This window comes from Pecten maximus, chromosome 8 (genome assembly GCF_902652985.1).
Source record: "Pecten maximus chromosome 8, xPecMax1.1, whole genome shotgun sequence".
In the NCBI taxonomy this organism is placed as follows: domain Eukaryota; kingdom Metazoa; phylum Mollusca; class Bivalvia; order Pectinida; family Pectinidae; genus Pecten; species Pecten maximus.
Window position 1 is genome coordinate 20,533,074 of NC_047022.1, and position 19,299 is coordinate 20,552,372.

Below are 19,299 nucleotides of genomic sequence, written 5' to 3' on the forward strand. Positions count from 1 at the left end.
TATTAACCATTTCACTGTATTGAAATGTTTAGACATTTTAACGCGACCAAAGGGAGATCAACGATATTTATTAATGTTTATTATTACAGTAAAATATTATTTGTATTGATCAATCACATCAATGCATTATTGGTATACCTGTCCAAATGTTCCTTTCGCTTTCACTATGACCCACACAGAATAACCAAGAGCTGGTAATAAGGAAGACATTGTAAAACACCATCCTATAGCCCGGGGCAAACACTGGGTAGTTATACTCTCCAAAGGACGGCGGCTTGTATGTAAAGACACTGATCACGAGGAGACACTGACGGAAACATAACAGTACATATCATTATCAGAGCAGAATTAACATAGGTTTGAAATTTTGAAATGCCAATTATCCACTGATTTCAATTATAATTCAAACTGTGCTTGTAACCCGTATAGGTCAGCAATAGAATTCAATCTCAGAAATCATCAAACGTGTTCGGCGATAAATTAATATAAGTTCAAGTAAATGTTCACAGGAATTTTGCTCTTCCTGAAAACAAGTAAAAAAACAAATAGAGGTACATGTTGCGAGGTAAAACAGTATTGGAATGTCTTTAGTGGAGGAAAGGAGGAAAATGATTTTTGTTTTTCGAATGAATGGAATAGTGTTGCTATAATGCTGGTTTTCAACTTGTATCTTTCTGATAATTCGTTATTATATCTTTTTCTTTGATTTTGACTGATACATGGTATTTCCTAAATTGCCGATGTGACACCCCTAGAAAATTCCTTTCAACTTATGAAACAATACATTAAAATTTCATTTTAAAATCATTCTTCAGTCAAAGTTTTATGAAATAAAATAGATACCGTAAGAAAAACAGGCATAATGAAGGCTGTACTTATACGGACAATGGAAGGAAGTGGTCGGCTGAGCAACAGGCGGACATCACGATCTACCCTGTGTGTACCTGTAACGGGCGAACAAAATCCTTGCAAATTAGCAATACACATTCCTTTAAAAGCTTATGTTCAAGAGTATATTAGACTATTACATAGAAACAGTGGGCAACACAATTTTATATCCAAAGTATCCTAGTATTGATTTTTGGGCTCATACTATACAATGCCTTGGTCACAGTGCGTGTTCCTTTTTGTTTAGAGGAGTTGTACACATATTCGAGAAATATATAAAAGTCTTGCCTTCCCAACAAATGGATGGATTTTCACTGAATTTATTTTGATCTGGCGTGATATATTTAACGCAGCGATCAGATAAAGTCTTAACTATAAACACTAGCTTTTCGTTATTAATTAGTTGCCATATCATCCATGAGACGAAAATAGGCAAGACTGTCAATTTCTATCGATTTTAACGTTTGCCTCAGCAGATGTGCTATTCAGTTCTATCTATATTTACCATAAAATTCCAGATTATTATCAACGGCAAATCGACATCTAATTAAATAATTCTTGATTCTGATACCTACCATATATCCAGGCAAACATGATACATTCGGCCATACATATCAACATGACACTCCAGGTTCCGGTGTACCAGTCCACCAGCAGAAATATGTAGACACCAGCCTATTTAAAACACAGACTAACTTTAAGGTGTTTTTCTTATTACATTCGTGTACAGCCAATACTTTACCTAATAGAATAAATAGCAATGCACTAACAGGTTATACATAATTGCTACATGGTTTATGATTACAGGTAAGTATATATGGATAAAATTTACAGTTCTCGAACATAATGTAATATTGCACAGTCATCAAGAGAAAAGGTAGTACAGATTGACCAATACCGTTAACCAGACTTTTGTCCTTTTTTGCGTCGTTAACAGAAAAAAATGCTGGGATAAGAATGCATCCAAATGTGCACTATTCGCTGAAATACTTCGGTTTCTTGTTAGTTAACCAATTGGATACTACCACGTAGCTTTTACGTCATGACCAATTCGATACCAAAAGTGTGATTCCGGAAAGAGGATGCTTTGACGGATATTGATATAAAACTAATCAACAAAAATATACATTATACATCTTTTTATGAATTAATGTAAGAAAAATAATTAATTAGTCCTGTATATAATTGTTACTCATACTTTCAACAATACCGATTTTATTTGTAAGGTTAATTCTTCACAACGAAAATATGCGATATTTAAATTACTTACCGTTTAATGAGCTGTGTTAAACGATCTAACATGATAGATGTTATTTACCTGTGTAGCGAGCGGCAAGCTTAGAAGAAACATCACAAAACTGACAACAGCCAACAGAGTGATCCTTCGATTTTTCAATAGTTTCGGGAATATTTCCTCTAAGATCATCAGAAATGGTTCTGTAAGTATCGCCTGAAAATTAATCATGGAGCAATGTTAATATCTAAACAAATTGAAAAAACTAATCAAAATTTTTAAATCAATTATTTTTAATCAAAATTTATAAATGAAAACAGGACGAGAAAAAAATAAATTTTACCTCTTTAGTATTATTTTCGGTTTCACCAAATTATTTGTTGACATTAAAAAATGATGTCAGGAAATAACAGAACATTGCATTCAACAAAATTATATTACTTTAAAAAAGATATTGCTGATATTGTTCAGGCGCATGTGGGTTAATGTTGCGTCCCGTTTTGTTGCTCATTAGTGTATTCATGTAAAAAATACATTGTTGTACATTGTTGCAACTTGTACATTCCAATGACGTCACATTGTTTACAGATCCCGCGTTGTGTCTGCACTGCCTGACACGAAGGCTTCATTCTGTGTTTTTTAGTGTTTTTGTTAGTTTTCTTACAATTCAATTGATCAGGTATGATTAAACAACCCCAATCAATATGAGGTGTGAATGTAATTTTAAGTTTAAACGGCATGTTGCGAAAAATACTTCAACTTTCACTTTGACAGTGCATTCGTGATCGCAGCTTCGATCGGCTGTCATGGCAACGACGAGGACGGTGGTTTTATCACAGTGTCGAATTTACAAACTTGCATGTACAGCCGAAAACGTCTAACTATACCTTATGTCTTTGGAAATCATCTGTAAATAATTATTTGAATTGATTACGATCCATTGCATTCGTTTATTAACGTTTGTTCGTTTCTATATGCCGATTTCGATACTTAAAACACTGAAGAGTTCCAATATTGGAGAATGAACATTAACACTTGCTCTATAAATCGTCCTAGAGCACCCGACTACCCTAAATCAATAATTATGAAACAGGTAAGAGCGTGAAGGTAATTGTATGAGAACAACGAAAAGTGCTGTACATTCTTACGAAAATGACAAACATCGTCAAAATTACTTAAAAAGTAGTCAATTAATCGGCACTTCGTCAATTAATACCAGATTATAACGCCGTTATGTAACCATACTTGAATAAATAGAAGAATGTACAGCACTTTTTCTCGGTTTCTTAGCACGATGAATAAGTGCATCATATTTGTTTGTACGACAAAATACGTTGGTCGGGTGCTCTGGCCATATTTACCGACCAAGTGTTAATGTAGTCCTTCGTGCCGGTCACGTGACCACGCGAGAACAGGAGGACCGACGAAAACATCCCGATAAAGACGTTGGACACCTAACATTAAAATCCGATCAAGAAAATAAACAGAACTTACCGGGAAATCATTAAATATTGAATTTATATAAAAACATGACGATTTTTGTTCTTTTTAATTATAAATGCAACATTAACCCACATGCGGGTAAACCTTTTCAAATATTTTAGAAGGCATGCACTATAGATGGCGACATTTTATTAATATTACTCTAATTACCATGGCATCCAACCCGGGTAGTAAAATAACCAAGTAAAAGATGGCACACCAAAGTTGAGGTAAGTGGAAATAACTCAATGCCTTTGGATAGGCTATAAATCCAATGGAAAAACCGCCTAAATTACGATAAATAAAATAAAAAAGGTTAATCATCAATAAATGAATATTACTACATTGAAAATCAATGTTGCTAACATGAAAATTATTAATTTGGTAAAAAGGAAGATTGGTGCTATTAAAACAGCCGACTGCCATGACTCTTGCAAAGAGTCTATTCCAAAGAGAAATTGGATATTTAGGACATTATGTATCTAGGTCACCAATGATAAAGCAATGAAGACTCGTTCCAAATAAGATTGCACATCTAGACATTTTTAACTACCTGAGGTCATCATATCTGCGATTGGCACACCAATCTCCTCTGACATTACACCAAGTACGGAAAACACCACGAGGCCATTGATTATTCCGAAGGTCAAGGTCGCCGTTGTTGATAGTATCGACGATCTGTAATGCATTTATAAGTTATAAAGAGGATATTCACTGTTTCTTAATGAATAACAGTTATATATCGAATTGGATGAAAGAAATGTCCAAGCACATATCGGATTACATTCTGAGGACAGTATAATCAAATGTATGATGTAGAGACTCCTGAGCAGCAGGGACAAGGGAGTATGACGTTTGATCATGATTTGTTGATAATAGAATATGGAAGATCACTCCATTCAAATTGATGATGAATTTGCCGTAGTTAGTAAGTATCAGAAAAAATGAAGATTGCAGACGACGGATATTTTACAATGTTGTGTAAACGTCATAAGAGCATGCTGAATGAAGGAAGATTATCTTTGTTTTGATATTTCCAAAACAGGCAATGCCGTCAATTGCAATATTTTAAACTTAAAATACTTTACTCTGATTGGTCAAAACCGAGTGAAGAAATATCGAAACCGATATCACCATAAAACTTTATATTTCACTGAGAAAACTGTAATTGAATATTGTGTTGTGTAGATATACCACTCGTTCGTTAACAAAGCTGGTTTTAACTTTATATGTAAGGCATAAATCTTAACACTTTTTAAACATTATTCATCTTCGAAAATGTTTTCCAAGGCTGGTCGTAATATTTTGTTTCCTTTCGCGTACTGGAAATCACTATTATTCGCGAGTTTTCTTAAACACACAATGTCACATACCGTAATACATTTGTCCGGAATTTGTTGTGTGCTCCCATCATCATAAGTCCTCCCCAGCCTGGACCCAGAGTTAAAAATGTCTGAAATGAGGCCTCTATCCACAACTAAAACGACACAAACAACAAAACAAGTATAATAAATGATGAGTGTTATTAATACAACAAACACGGCGATGTTGTTTGTCTATTTGATGAAATATTTGCAATGAATGATGTACACAAATTACATAGGTATTACCTGTGGGTCAGCAAACCTTCTGAAGTCAGCCGATACAAAATACAGCAGCCCTTTTGAAGCTCCTGGTAATGTCAAAGCTCGGATCCAAATCGCTAAGACTAGAAGCACAGGTAGAAGTGCTGTTATATACAATACCTGTAAGATATACAGTCGAATGTCACTAAAATAATACATGTGGTAATTATGCAGCATTAATAAAAAGTATAAAGTGTATTCGAAAATTAGTCTTTGTCCCGACTTTGTCTCATTGTGTATCTGTTTCGAGCATGATATTGACAACCTTTTTAAGTTAGATATTCTCTTTTGACCAGAAACATTAAATTTAAATTGATGTAACTTTAAATCTGCGATTTGGCTGTATTCATTACTTCTGCACGAACTGGCTTGATGCATAAAGTGTTGCCCTTATTTACTCCATCCGTATCAAATATGTGTTCAATATGTTTGGTAGTGTTTGTCATGCACGTCCTGAGGTGAATGGAAATGATATCTTACATGGAAATTCTTTTTGGGTCCAACATAATGCAGTCAAATTAGATGTATATACATATATGTTTTTCATTCTTTTTTTCATTATTAAACTTTTTTCCAAATTTTCAAATCTAGTGTTTAATCCGTTTTCGAGAAAGCGAGAAGAGCAGTGATGTATGTAATACTTACTTCTACTACTACTACTACTAATAATAATTTTTTTTTTAGGAAACGCCAATAATATTGCATCTTGTGGATTCATTCGGTAATATTTGAGACTGATACACTGACATCCATTAATTCCAATCCACATTACAGACAATTTTCAAATTCATTTAATATGATTATGATAATGTGTTCTGTACTTTTCTTTTCTGATAACTTCTCATCGCATTACTCTGCTGACACCGATACGGTATATCAATATCATATCTTTTTAGAAATATTGATAAATTGAGAGAATATTTTCACAGAGTAACAAAATTGTAAGAGGGAATGGTTTTTAGAGTATGGTGTTATTGTTCATTTAATTGGTTTTGGTATATTGGGACATCATGGAAAATAGGTCCCTTTCTTGACTCCCCGTAAAAAATTGCCATTGTTCGGTGACAAATTAATAATCTTAACGAAATTGCACAGTTAAAGTTTGTGATGTACTCATAATGATTCAGCAAGTCAAAAGATTGTGTATTGAATTTTATGGAAGACAGTATGATTAGGAATTCTACGGCATTGGTTAGTGCGAATTATTTTATTGGTGAATCATTTTGAATTCTATAATTCTAATGTCTATTTTGAAGAAAAAAGTAAGAAAACAGTACGATACGATATATTCATAGTACAAAATATTCTGTACTGTACATTCCTTGCAAGCGTGTTTACTAAGAACATATTGTGTATGTGCGTGTGTGTGTATGTTCGTGTTAATACCTTGCCCAAACTGGCGACACTTTTCACAATAGTGATGGCGGCAATTAGTCGCATTAGGAACAGGTAAGCCACGAATACAACACTGATTGTTCCAAGGACGTTAATTCCTTCAGATATCCTCAAGATGTGATATCTGATGAAGAAAAACAGTTAATTGATGAAACTATAAGATGCAAGTTCAACATGCAGTTATAATGTAAAAAAAAGCAGCTAGGGATTTAAAAAGCCGAAAACCAACTCTTGTATCACACACTCACAGCCAGAATTCTTCCACGGAATCCACCGGATGGTATACGGTCTCGTTCTTTACAAGTTTTACCGTCTCGGAGGTTAGGTTCTGGAAATTGTAATGTTAAACGTGTGGAAATACATGAATCAATTACCCTAGATTAAAATCTTTATCTCCTTATCATGTTATCATAATACTTAGGCGTCTGGCAACATTTTGTATAGTTTGTCTATACATTACAGTCTTGCTATATAAGTATTCAACCTTGAATTGCCAAAACACTTGCACAATGTAGTCCTCTTCTAAAATACCATTCTTGCAAGTATTTATAAGTAAACATAATTATATAATTGCTTTAAAATGTAAACTCCATATACTCGTGAACAGTTGTTGATAAAATGATTATTTTGAAGAACTCCAAGAACATTTTAATAAAATATGGAACATCCGTTCTTAATTAAAATCATATATCATCCTTTTTAAGTTTTATACAAATAAACACACATGTATTACCATGAATGTGTAATTTTCTAAACTTGAGTTGTATAAGGATATGTTTCCCGAACCCATATTAGAATCCTCCCTGTAACACGCCGGGGTATTCCAGTCATTGTCACAGTTAGTCCATGGCAGGACTGCTGTAAACGAGTTAATGAAATACTCCAATGCCCAGACCTCTAGGATGACTGTATTAATACCAGAAATACAATTTATCACTGCTATAGCGATGCCTATTCCTGAAAGACAGATTATTATCTTATAAACACAACATAATACATGTGAATGTATATATAGTGGAACTTCGTTAACTCGAACTCGGAAAACTCGAATACCCCGCTTAACTCGAAGTACAGTTGAGTGTAGACTAAAGGTTACACAAAGTGCACTCCGAGTGCACTCCGTTTGGACTTGGAGTGCACTCCGTTTAGACTCCAGGTAAACTTGGAGTGCACTCCTAGTGCACTCCAAGTTTACCTGTAGTCCTATCAGGCTCCAATTCTACCTGGGTCTACATGTATCATATGTACCTGTAACCAAGTACATATATATACATAATGTTTATAGATACTAGATAGATGTATACTCATATACATTTAGATTCCTAAAACATGTAATCTTATATTTTGTTGGTTCATTTTTAGTTGGTTAACTAACAATGCATCTAATATAATTGATTTGTTTTTATTATAAAACCCTATATATATGTGTGACTGATTAGATCTGGCACTTCGTTGAAAAATGTATGATAGCATTCCTTTAATTTGAAGAGTTTTAACAAGCCACGTAAATGAATATAAATTGGGAATAAACAAAAATGTATTTGGCAAGTTGTTTGTGGTCTCTCAAAATGTAGAGTCTGAATGTGTACTGAAACTGTCTTGTACTCGAAGTACTACTGTTTTTAATATTTCAAATACTTTACTTCCAACAGTTTATATTTGACTTAACATACAATACAAAAGAAAATTGTTGTTTTTTCATCACCTTGATAGCATATTCCGGATCCAATGTGTAGTTTTTGATTTACAGTTTAACATCAGACTTACATTTCCATTTGATAAACCAACCTTTTTTTGTTATACCTACCTCACTGAATCCAGGTCATACATGGAGTTCTTTTAACAGTTACATAAGATACACGCCCCCCCCCCCCCCCCCCCCCCTTACTTCCAGGTCAATATTTACCTGTATATCAAGCTGATTACAGAGGTGTGGAGAAAAGGAGAAAAGACAGACCTACACTGACACCAATAATGACCCCTTCCTCCAAATTTACCTTATAAGGTGTGAATATCTGGACAGGTGTACACGGTCATCTAACTAGATAAAGACCCCCTTAATTGTTAGATGGAAACTGGTCATCACACCTTACCTTTACTTAGCCCGAGTTTCCTCTGGCCCTGACACCATGTCTGGTGTATATGGTGTCAGGGCCAGAGGAAACTTGGGCAAACCTATACCCTCATATAGAATTTAGGTACAGACTGGTGATTGGCTATATCTGACTATTTAGAAATGATATGATTTTCCATTCCTATCACGTATACAGTACTATTACAACAACAGTTATAAGTCATTATTATAAAACAAAATATTAGACAAAAAATATTTTATTTCAAACTGGTACTATTACTTTATTTATTAGGATTCATTAGGAAACATTATGGACGCAGGCTGAAAGCCGCTATATCCATATCCAGTAAATTACAAAGAAATAATAATTAAATAATATCTGTCCGGTGCAATGTACATGTAGCATTTGGAGATTTTTGTTCTTTATATATAAACCGGTTATTTTTCCAATAATTGTCCAACAGGATTTCAAAATGATAAACAGTTTCTGCATTTATGACATGTTGGGGAAGACTGTTCCAGAGATCAACAATTCGATAGCTAAAGAAGTGTTTCCTTGCATCCCGTCGACATCGTTTTTTGAAAATTTTCTGGGAGTGACCTCTAGTTCTGTTGTTAGTGTCCATTTGGAAAAAGTTTTTCGTTACTCGACTATCATATATATTGTTCATTATTTTAAAAACATTAATGACATCTCCTCTAGTTCGCCGATGTGAAAGTGTTGGAAGATTTAATCTTTCCAAACGTTCCGAATACGATAGCGTTTTAAGTCCTGGGATGAGTTTAGTTGCCCTCCTCTGCATATTTTCAATCAGATCAATATCGTTAATTCTGAAAGGGTTCCAGACGCTCGCAGCATATTCAAGATGGGGCCTTACTAGTGCTTTAAATAGTAATGTAAACATTGATTCATCTAAATACACAAATGATCTCCGTATCAATCCAACTATGCTATTTGCTTTGTTGACACTTAATTGTATGTGTTTTTTAAAGTTCAGATCTTCGTCGATCATGACACCAATATCCTTCTCACACGTAATGTTTTCTAGTTGAAATTTTTCTTCACCCGGTCCTGACATGTAGTATTGTCTTTTCTCAGAACATTTAATTGAGAGAACTTTACACTTCTTTGGGTGAAATTTCAGTAGCCATGTATTTGACCAAATTTGAAGTTTGTCCAGATCATTTTGAAGTATTTGAACATCATCATTGCTGTTTATCTACCTGTAAAGTTTAGTGTCATCTGCAAATAATGGCGACTGGGAAGCTGGGGAATACCGCTGATTACTGGGTAGGTTTTCGATGATTTGCCTTTGACAATTACACGTTGGCAACGATTACTAAGGAAGTCCTCAATCCATTTAACAATCTTTTGACTAATTCCGTATCCTGTTAATTTCTTTAATAAACGTTGATGTGGTACTTTGTCAAAGGCCTTCATGAAATCCATATATATAACATCGAATTGACCGCCTTTGTCTATTATATCTGTCCATTCCTCGAGTACTGTAAGTATCTGGAGTTGGGTTGATCTGCCTGATATAAAGCCGAACTGTTTAGAGCTTAATAAATCATTTTTGTCCATATGTTTAACAATACTATCCCTTACTAGCTTTTCGAGTGTCTTCACAATTATACTAGTTAAACTCACTGGTCTATAGTTTCCAGGATCAGACTTTGCTCCCTTTTTAAAGATTGCCGTAATATTCGCTTATTTCCATGCTTGCGGTAGCTTTCCATCTGATAGAGATTTGTTGAATAGATCGGCCACGGGTTCGCTTATTTTTACTTTTATGTCTTTGATATTATAATGGAAGTGTGTATAGAGTATTACAAGTCAATATGTATAACACTATAGAATGATATAATTTTCATGTTTGAGTTAAGTAAATACTTATCAAACATTCCATACACTAACTGCAGCTGGCCTTATGTCATATTTTTTAAGTTTGAACATTTAACTTTATGATTTCATAATTGGCTTGAACAACCATTGTACATTCATGACCTGTATCTGTTACATAAAATGTATGAGTGACACATGTGATACTATGCTAGATATAGACTGAATGGGAATAGAAAACGATGTAGTTCAAACAGGTCAGTTTTACAGGTAAATGGTACATAGGTTGCTGGTGTCCAACTGCCCAGAGGCAAATTGTACCTCAAGCTCTATAATCATATTTCGTGGACGAGAACAATGTGTACTAATTACAATTATAAGGCTATAGGTTTGTTTTGGGAAATAGTGAATTAACATTTATTATACCATTGGGAACGTTAACTATACTGAAATTATTTTTTTTACTTAAATCTCTTTCTTTACAATTGATTTTTTTAAAGCAATGTCTTTATATTTTTGAATATAACAAGATAAGAACTGCATCCTTTCTTAGTTTGATTTGTATTAATTTTTCTGAACTTATATTCTTCAACATTGTACTTCTACATACCGGAAACCTGCATAAACCGGCCAATACCTGTTAGTCTCAATGACTTACAGTTTAGACAGGTTACAATGTAATAAGAAACAGTTTATTTTTACTTTCTAATTTCAGTATAGAATTATTTCATTTCAATAAAATTGGTTTTCTTAAACCTGTTAACCAATTTGTTAATTGTTTTACAGTTTATTGTAACATTTCCACCTTAATTATATCGGTATTTCGTTTATAATTTTGGTCTGATTAAGGCCTCTCAGATGGAGAGCTACAATCCTTCCCTTTCATGTCAGGAGATAATCTTACTGTTCTGATGGCCTTAGCTTATAACACACCTTGCTTTGCACAGCTTCATCATTTGAAGCCATGCAAAGACAAATATTGACATGGGTATTTCTGTGAACCAAGGGCAGTACCTGTAGCTGGCTCCTAAAACTCACCTGGCACAGTGCTCAGGTGTGTCAGGCCAGAGTCAGTCATGCATGGACAATAATAACAGCAAATATAACAGAAACTGTCATTCATTATGGGTAGTCCACCACTACATACTGTACGTTTGTGTACATTATGTCAGAACATTAATTTAAACAGGTAATGCTCGTAGATATGTACAGTTGTACATATTTTTCTAAAGATACATTTAGATATATAAACTAAATTGATTATGTTTATTTCATAATTAATTTCCTGAACTTAATATATATAATTAGTTATATTTTCCTTTCATGTAGAAAATGTCTTATCAAAAAACACATAATTCATTAAATACTTTAAACTTGCAATATTCTGAATAACCAAAACATAATTTGGATACATTATCCAAACTTTCATTAAAGTAATGATATATGTACAAAACTAAATATTACAATTAAAAGAATTTTTCAATTCCTTAATAAAATGAAATACAATTAATTACATTTTAATAAAATATGAAATAATAAGCAATTAACTTTCATAGAAGCCTGATTATAGCATAAATTGTATAACTGTCTTTTATGGATCTTAATAAATATAAATTTAACAGAACAAAAGTAATTTGTAAAAATCCTTTATTTATATATAAATTATATTAAAAGCATCAAAGTATTAATATATATATATGATATAGTCTGATTATAGACCCAGAGTAGACATGGTGTCTTATAGGACTCCAGGTAGACTCGGAGTCCACTTGGAGTGCACTCCAAGTTTACCTGGAGTCCAAACGGAGTGCACTCTAAGTCCAAATGGATTACACTCGGAGTGCACTTGGGTGTAACCTTTAACGCATGTGGGTTAATGTTGCATTTATAATTTAAAAGAACAAAAAACATTATGTTTTAATATAAATTCAATATTTAATGATTTCCCGGTTAGTTCTGTTTTTTTTTTTTGATCGGATTTTAATGTTAGGTGTCCAACGTCTTTATCGGGATGTTTTCGTCGTTCCGCGTGTTCTCGCGTGGTCACGTGACCGGCACGAAGGACTACATTAACACTTGGTCGGTAAATATGGCCAGAGCACCCGACCAACGTATTTTGTCGTACAAACAAATATGATACACTTATTCATCGTGCTAAGAAACCGAGAAAAAGTGCTGTACATTCTTCTATTTATTCAAGTATGGTTACATAACGGCGTTATAAACTGGTGTTAATTGAAGAAATGCCGATTAATTGACTACTTTTTAAGTAATTTTGACGATGTTTGTCATTTTCGTAAGAATGTACAGCACTTTTCGTTGCTCTCATACAATTACCTTCACGCTCGTACCTGTTTTATAAGTATTGATTTAGGGTAGTCGGGTGCTCTAGGACGATTCATAGAGCAAGTGTTAATGTTCATTCTCCAATATTGGAACTCTTCAGTGTTTTAAGTATCGAAATCGGCATATAGAAACGAACAAACGTTAATAAACGAATGAAATGGATCGTAATTAATTCAATTAATTATTTACAGATGATTTCCAAAGACATAATGTATAGTTGGAAGTTTTCGGCTGTACACATGCAAGTTTGTAAATTCGTCACTGTGATGAAACCACCGTCCTCGTCGTTGCCATGACAGCCGATCGAAGCTGCGATCACGAATGCACTGACAAATTGAAAGTTGAAGTATTTTTCGCAACATGCGGTTTAAACTTAAAATTACAATCACACCTCATATTGATTGGGGTTGTTTAATCATACCTGATCAATTGAATTATCAGAAAACTAACAAAAACATTAAAAAACACAGAATGAAGCCTTCGTGACAGGTAGTGCAGATCTGTAAACAATGTGACGTCATTGGAATGTACAAGTTGCAACAATGTACAACAATGTATATTTTACATGAATACACTAATGAGCAGCAAAACGGGACGCAACATTAACCCACATGCGAAATTACTTACAAATTAATCGAAAGCAAATTCCAAGAAATTCATATTCAAGAACTGCTATGTAATATTCGAAACTCTCCAAAAGGTTATTTATATCAACATTTGATAGACAATTTTGGCTTGCAATTTCATTTAAGGAAACCTGTCGAACACCGATACAAGAAGTGCATATCAAAAATTAGATTATCGTCACATCAGCTAAATTTAGAGAGTGGAAGATACAGGAATGTAACAAGAGAAAATAGGAGATGTACATTATGCAATAATATTGATATTGAGGATGAGTTCCATTTTATTTTAAAATGTTCTTTTTACATAGACTTACGTACTAAATATTTGAAACCATACTATTATCGTAGACCTAGCGTTTTCAACTTATTCAACTCATGAGTGTGAAAAATATTAAAGAGTTAAGTTATCTCGGAAAAATTTATTCATTTTGCATATAAACGAAGGTCAGAAGCATTATCAGTAAATACTTGTTGTGTTCGTTTCAAACATTATTTTTCATTTCTATTGAGATGTATTGATGTAATGTTTATTCCAGTCGGAACAACAAGTACTGCAGACTGTACACATACATATTTATCTATATGCAAAGTATAGATATCGGTGTCTTTCACAATATTTGTGTAATACTTTGACTCAAAGAATACTTGAATAATTAATAAAAACATATATTTAATAAGAACATATATTTAAAAATGTGTTTACGTCGCAATCGATCACTCTCCAAATGTGAAATTATGTTTATTACAACATGTTCATTAATGTCAATTAACTATGTAAACCTTTGGGCTGTAAGGCCCCTGGAATAAAATTGAATTGAATTGAACCTTTAGTCTACACTCAACTGTACATCGTCAGTCCCGGCCGAATTCTCTCTTTATCTTAGTAAAGAAAACTCGGAAAACTCGAACTCGGAAAACTCGAAAAACTCGGATAATACGAATTGAAAATTTGGTACCGACAATAAAAATCCTATTTGAAATGATCGAATAACTCGAAGTATAATTTTCGTGTCCAACAACGATCGATGGAAACGCCGACATTTTAAACTTTTAACAGCGAAATTCCGTTTGCAATATACTGAATATATCGGCACTACAAACCTACATGCTATTATAAGTGTTTCATAAATTCATTAAAGAAATTGTCAGTGGAATCTTATAACAACAACTCTTGGGTAATTTCCTAAGGCGGTTGCCGATACACATGATATTCAACAACTCATCTACCCGCTCGCTCAGGCGGAACTAATCTCTGACACACCGGTAGATCTACTCGGCTGATGTTTTTACAGATGTAGAAATGAAACAGTCACCGGTGCCTATTAAATCTTTAAACTACTGAAACAATAGCGTAATTACTGCCGAGGTGTTCAGAGTAAGACTGTAACGGTCAGCGCTGCCTATCAAATCGGATAGCATGCCAACTCAGTAAAAGTAACACTTTATACGCACATGCGCAGCCCAACTTCCGGTGCTAATACACATGTATGGAAATGTAGTGGTTTTCAATAAAACGTAAGTATGCCTATCAAACATTATTTTATATGTCCAATATAAGGTAATGGTTCTGTTACGTTTTACATACAATCTGTGTTAAACTTAAACGATTATTTGATTTGACATGAATACATTGTTATTCCTGTCGAATTCCGTTTTATCGTTATTCCTTTTGCAAACATGACTTGCACATCAGATCGTTATTGAAGTGAATAAAAGAAAGAAAATTTATCGTGACTGTATATCGGCAAAACTACACCAAACTACAAGTGACTGAAATGAAACATTACATATATATTTACATGTATTGACCAGTCTTTATACTAAACTGATGAGCGACAGAGCGAAGATATCATGATTATATAATGTTGACAAATATTGACCAAACTTTTCACCAAAAATGATAACTCGCTTAATTCGAACACTCGGATAAGTTTTTTCGTGGTCCCGTCGACTTCGAGTAAACGAAGTTCCACTGTAGTAAAAATTACTATAGGACAATATGTGGTGTTTCAAAGAAAAGACATTCATGACACAATTAAATACTACTGCTGTATTAGTCTGGACTTCGTATCTGAACAAACTTGTGAATTTGACATATAGGAACATATTTTCCGAGTGCGAAAGTGCATCACAAATATTTCACAATAATTACATTTTGCCTGGAGATTGGATGTTTACTATCGGTCGATCCACTACTTAAGGGCTTCTAATGTGTATTCACAATATCAACTATTTGTTATGTTCAGTCGTTCACTGTATCGCCATTTCAACTCTGAACTGAAAACTAGTTTACCTCTCAATATCGGACAAATGTCCCAAAATCTCCACGGTCCTTTTCCAGAATACTGAGACAGCGCTAGTTCTAGGAAGTACAGTGGAAATCCGCACACCAGCATCAGGAGGCTGTAGACGATTACGAAAGGACCTAGAACAGATATTGATTAATACATAACTGGTTACTTTATCAGATCATATTAAATGAACCTTCCTTAAATTATATAGTCCTTCCCTATGGAAGTTAAGTTTAAGGAATATTGATAAAGCTTGTCCCAGGCAAATTATAGTTACGAAAGTAGAAGGGAATAAAACAGAGCGACATACGCAAGCGTATCTAGTAGAACAAGTTGAGTCTTTCGTGAACATTCAAAATGATTCAAAGAAATTCTCAAAACATCTACAAATGAATGGATTACTATGATGGCTTTGGTCTGCTGGTGTAATATATTCCTGTTCTGATTGGAGTTAATCAGAATCACCCACAAAGATCATCTAACATTATTTTGTTGCCTATATAACTTTAGATTATTGTGCTACCTCACATTAAGCATGACATTGTTTTCTGAGTATTATAAATATTTACTCTGAATCGGGCAATTCGTAGCTCATTCGACACATACTGAAAGTGTCGTTAAAATTAGCAAAGTTTGATTAAACAAGATATTTTAAAACCGTTAAAATATAACTACTCAAAAGATAATTTTGTCAGTAGGTGTTAATATCATACTTACCTCCTCCGTTCCTGTACGTAAGGTACGGTACTCTCCAGAACTCCGGCATACCAATGGAATATCCCAGTAACGCCACACCAAACTCTACACGGGATGTCCATTTCACGGTGACAGCACTATTCTCCTCCATTGTATCTTACCACTTTAAAAAGGGGATTTCCAAAACTTAGTATACAACCAAGTAGAACTCTTACTGATAATGCTGCTACTAAGTTATCCAGAGTTTGACGAGGTCCACGAGAGGTTTGCCGAGTGCTCGATATTCGAACTCTTACACACGGGTTCAGATATTCCTGTCCACGGAACAGACCAATGTTTCATTAAGTTTCTCACATATTTCAACAAGAGGTCTCTAGGAAATCGATTTTTATAACTTGACAAGACTCATCATATTTATTTTATTGATAATGTTAACATAAACATAGCACAAATATTGGTCAAATTTTCTTCTGCATAGCGGCTAAATTTCGCGGACGTAACTTTCCCAGTACAACTATAACACGTAGAATTTTGTGTATTTCACATGTTTAACAATGCTTTTGACTAAGTACACAACATATTTCAAAAATGCATTTTGTAATCAAACCTAAATTAACTGATCAAAAACTACTATATAAATGCGTGTTACCTCAGTTATTCAAGCAAGGAGGAGGTAACAGTATCCGCCAGCCTTTCCTGTTATAGCTTGTATCGTACAATGTTATTTTGCACTTCATGTTTCTTAGCTATACATATATGATATTTTTATTTTGAAATACAACATGCGTTTCCCGCTAGTCACTCCTGTTACAACTCGTAATTAATTATCATTCTGCTGCAGCTGTTTATCAATATATATATATATATGTACATTTTTAACATCGATATAATGAAATTTAAACAAAAAATAGTAGTGTAGATATTCTGTCGTCAAGCATAGTAACATGCATTTGTAGCTGATCTCTCGAGAAAGGAGTAATATTCGCCAGTATAGCTTATACCATTCTAGTATATTATGTACATAAACCGCTTAGTTAAGATATTCACGAAGTGCCAAAATAAGATTACCGCTAAAATATGCAGATGTATCAAACTTTCATTGATAACGACCAAATGTATCGAAAAAACTCCCCGTACTTACTGAGACAACTTGGCGAATTGATAAGTCATTATCATGACTGGAGATCGAATACGCTGTAAACATTTACTTCTAAAGTAGCACTTTTGTAGAACATAAGAGATTTGTGTATTCGAGATAAAAACTTAACTGATTCGCTGTTAATCAAACATCTGATAATGAAATATATATATAATTTCAAAACAATTTCCCTCTTTGGTGCCTCTTTTTATAGTTCTTCCTACATCATCAAATACGTTGAAATTTAGAAGAAGAAGAAGAAGCATATATAAAAATAAGGCGATCAAAAAGATTCGCCTTCATTCTTTTTTCTAAATCAAATCTTCATTAACAAAGCAGTTAGCCTGTGACAAGTAGCAAAACTCGGATATATACATAACGACAGTGGGTTGAAAATTCAGGCCTGTGAATTTTTTATTTTATTTTGAAGACGTAATTTGAAATACAAATAAGCCATCAGGTTTGGAATATATTCGTGCTATCATGAATTCGTTTTTAAATGTACATAACACGCATTACATGATTATTGAAGTAATTTGCTATCAGTAACGCCTTTGTTAATTATTATGGAAATTCGGATTACCCATACTTCACAACAATATTTCGACATGGATACCATACTAACCATCTCTGTTTCTAAACATGACAAACGGTACCCTATATAACGTCGCTGTAATTGCATCTTGGATAAGAGTGCATCACGATTATAACAGTAGAATTCGCATCCACGACATAACATTGACACTGGAGAATAGAAAAGGTTTCAATGTTTTTGACGGGAATGGACATTTCCATCTCTTGGTATTTTATAACACTTTCTTGTAAACAACTAAATGTCATAAAGTGTTAAAAACGGTTTTCATTTTCCATCACAAGCGTCCGATATCAATAGAGTGTGTTCGTAAACTGTTGTAAGCAAGGAACCTTCAAGAATTCCAGTTTTTGTTTTTCCTTTGTCATTGAAATAAGATTCCAAACCACCCGATGAAAAGTCAATGAAAAGTAGCCACCCACCGGTCCAGATACCATGAATATTATTTATACCATTAGATAAAAGTTCAGAGCTCTAAAGGCTAAAGGTAATTGCAAACAGGGGGGATAGACTTAGATGGCTATATCTATAGAAAGGACGATAAAAGATAAAACGACAAATATAGGTATCCCAAGAATGCATACCCAGAAATGACATAAAATCGAAACGTTAATATTGTAAGCAAAACGCTTATTTGAAGTACAGGTTGTTGAAATAAATATACTTACTAAAACATATAAAACACTAGGACAGTTCGTTTTAGCAGATTTTATTGAAATTAAAATAATAATAATAATAAAGATAAAACTGATTCTACCATAATAGGTGGATGTTATTCAACTCCCAAGGCATGAAATAATCATACACCTGTTGAATAACATTCAGTTTAAACCATACGTGGAATAAACCCTAAACGCGTTTTGATTGGTTGACATGGTGACCTTTGACCCGAACTGCAATTATTATTAGCGTCTTCAATAATCGAATGACGTCACATCAACGGGTCTCGGCCGTCACTTGTACACCTTATTTGCATACGCAAAATCAGACTTGGCCACGTTCCCCTTTGATTCCAGCCGATATCATTGTGGTAGAAACAGGCCATACGACTCGTGATTTTTGGATAAGG

The 19,299-nt window shown here is 33.8% G+C and overlaps 1 protein-coding gene across 1 annotated transcript; it reads right to left on the reverse strand.

The window, feature by feature from the left end:
* Nucleotides 1-503: 503 nt before the first annotated feature.
* LOC117332189 (sodium- and chloride-dependent betaine transporter-like) lies at nt 504-16,651 on the reverse strand. The gene is made up of 11 exons (XM_033891073.1): nt 16,522-16,651; nt 15,807-15,938; nt 7,358-7,581; nt 6,873-6,952; nt 6,616-6,748; nt 5,215-5,349; nt 4,978-5,081; nt 4,158-4,282; nt 2,207-2,338; nt 876-944; nt 504-523 (listed from the first exon to the last, which is right to left on the reverse strand). Exons 1-11 carry the CDS (start codon nt 16,649-16,651, stop codon nt 504-506), a joined length of 1,284 nt encoding a protein of 427 aa, XP_033746964.1.
* Between the last annotated feature and the right edge of the window lie 2,648 nt (nt 16,652-19,299).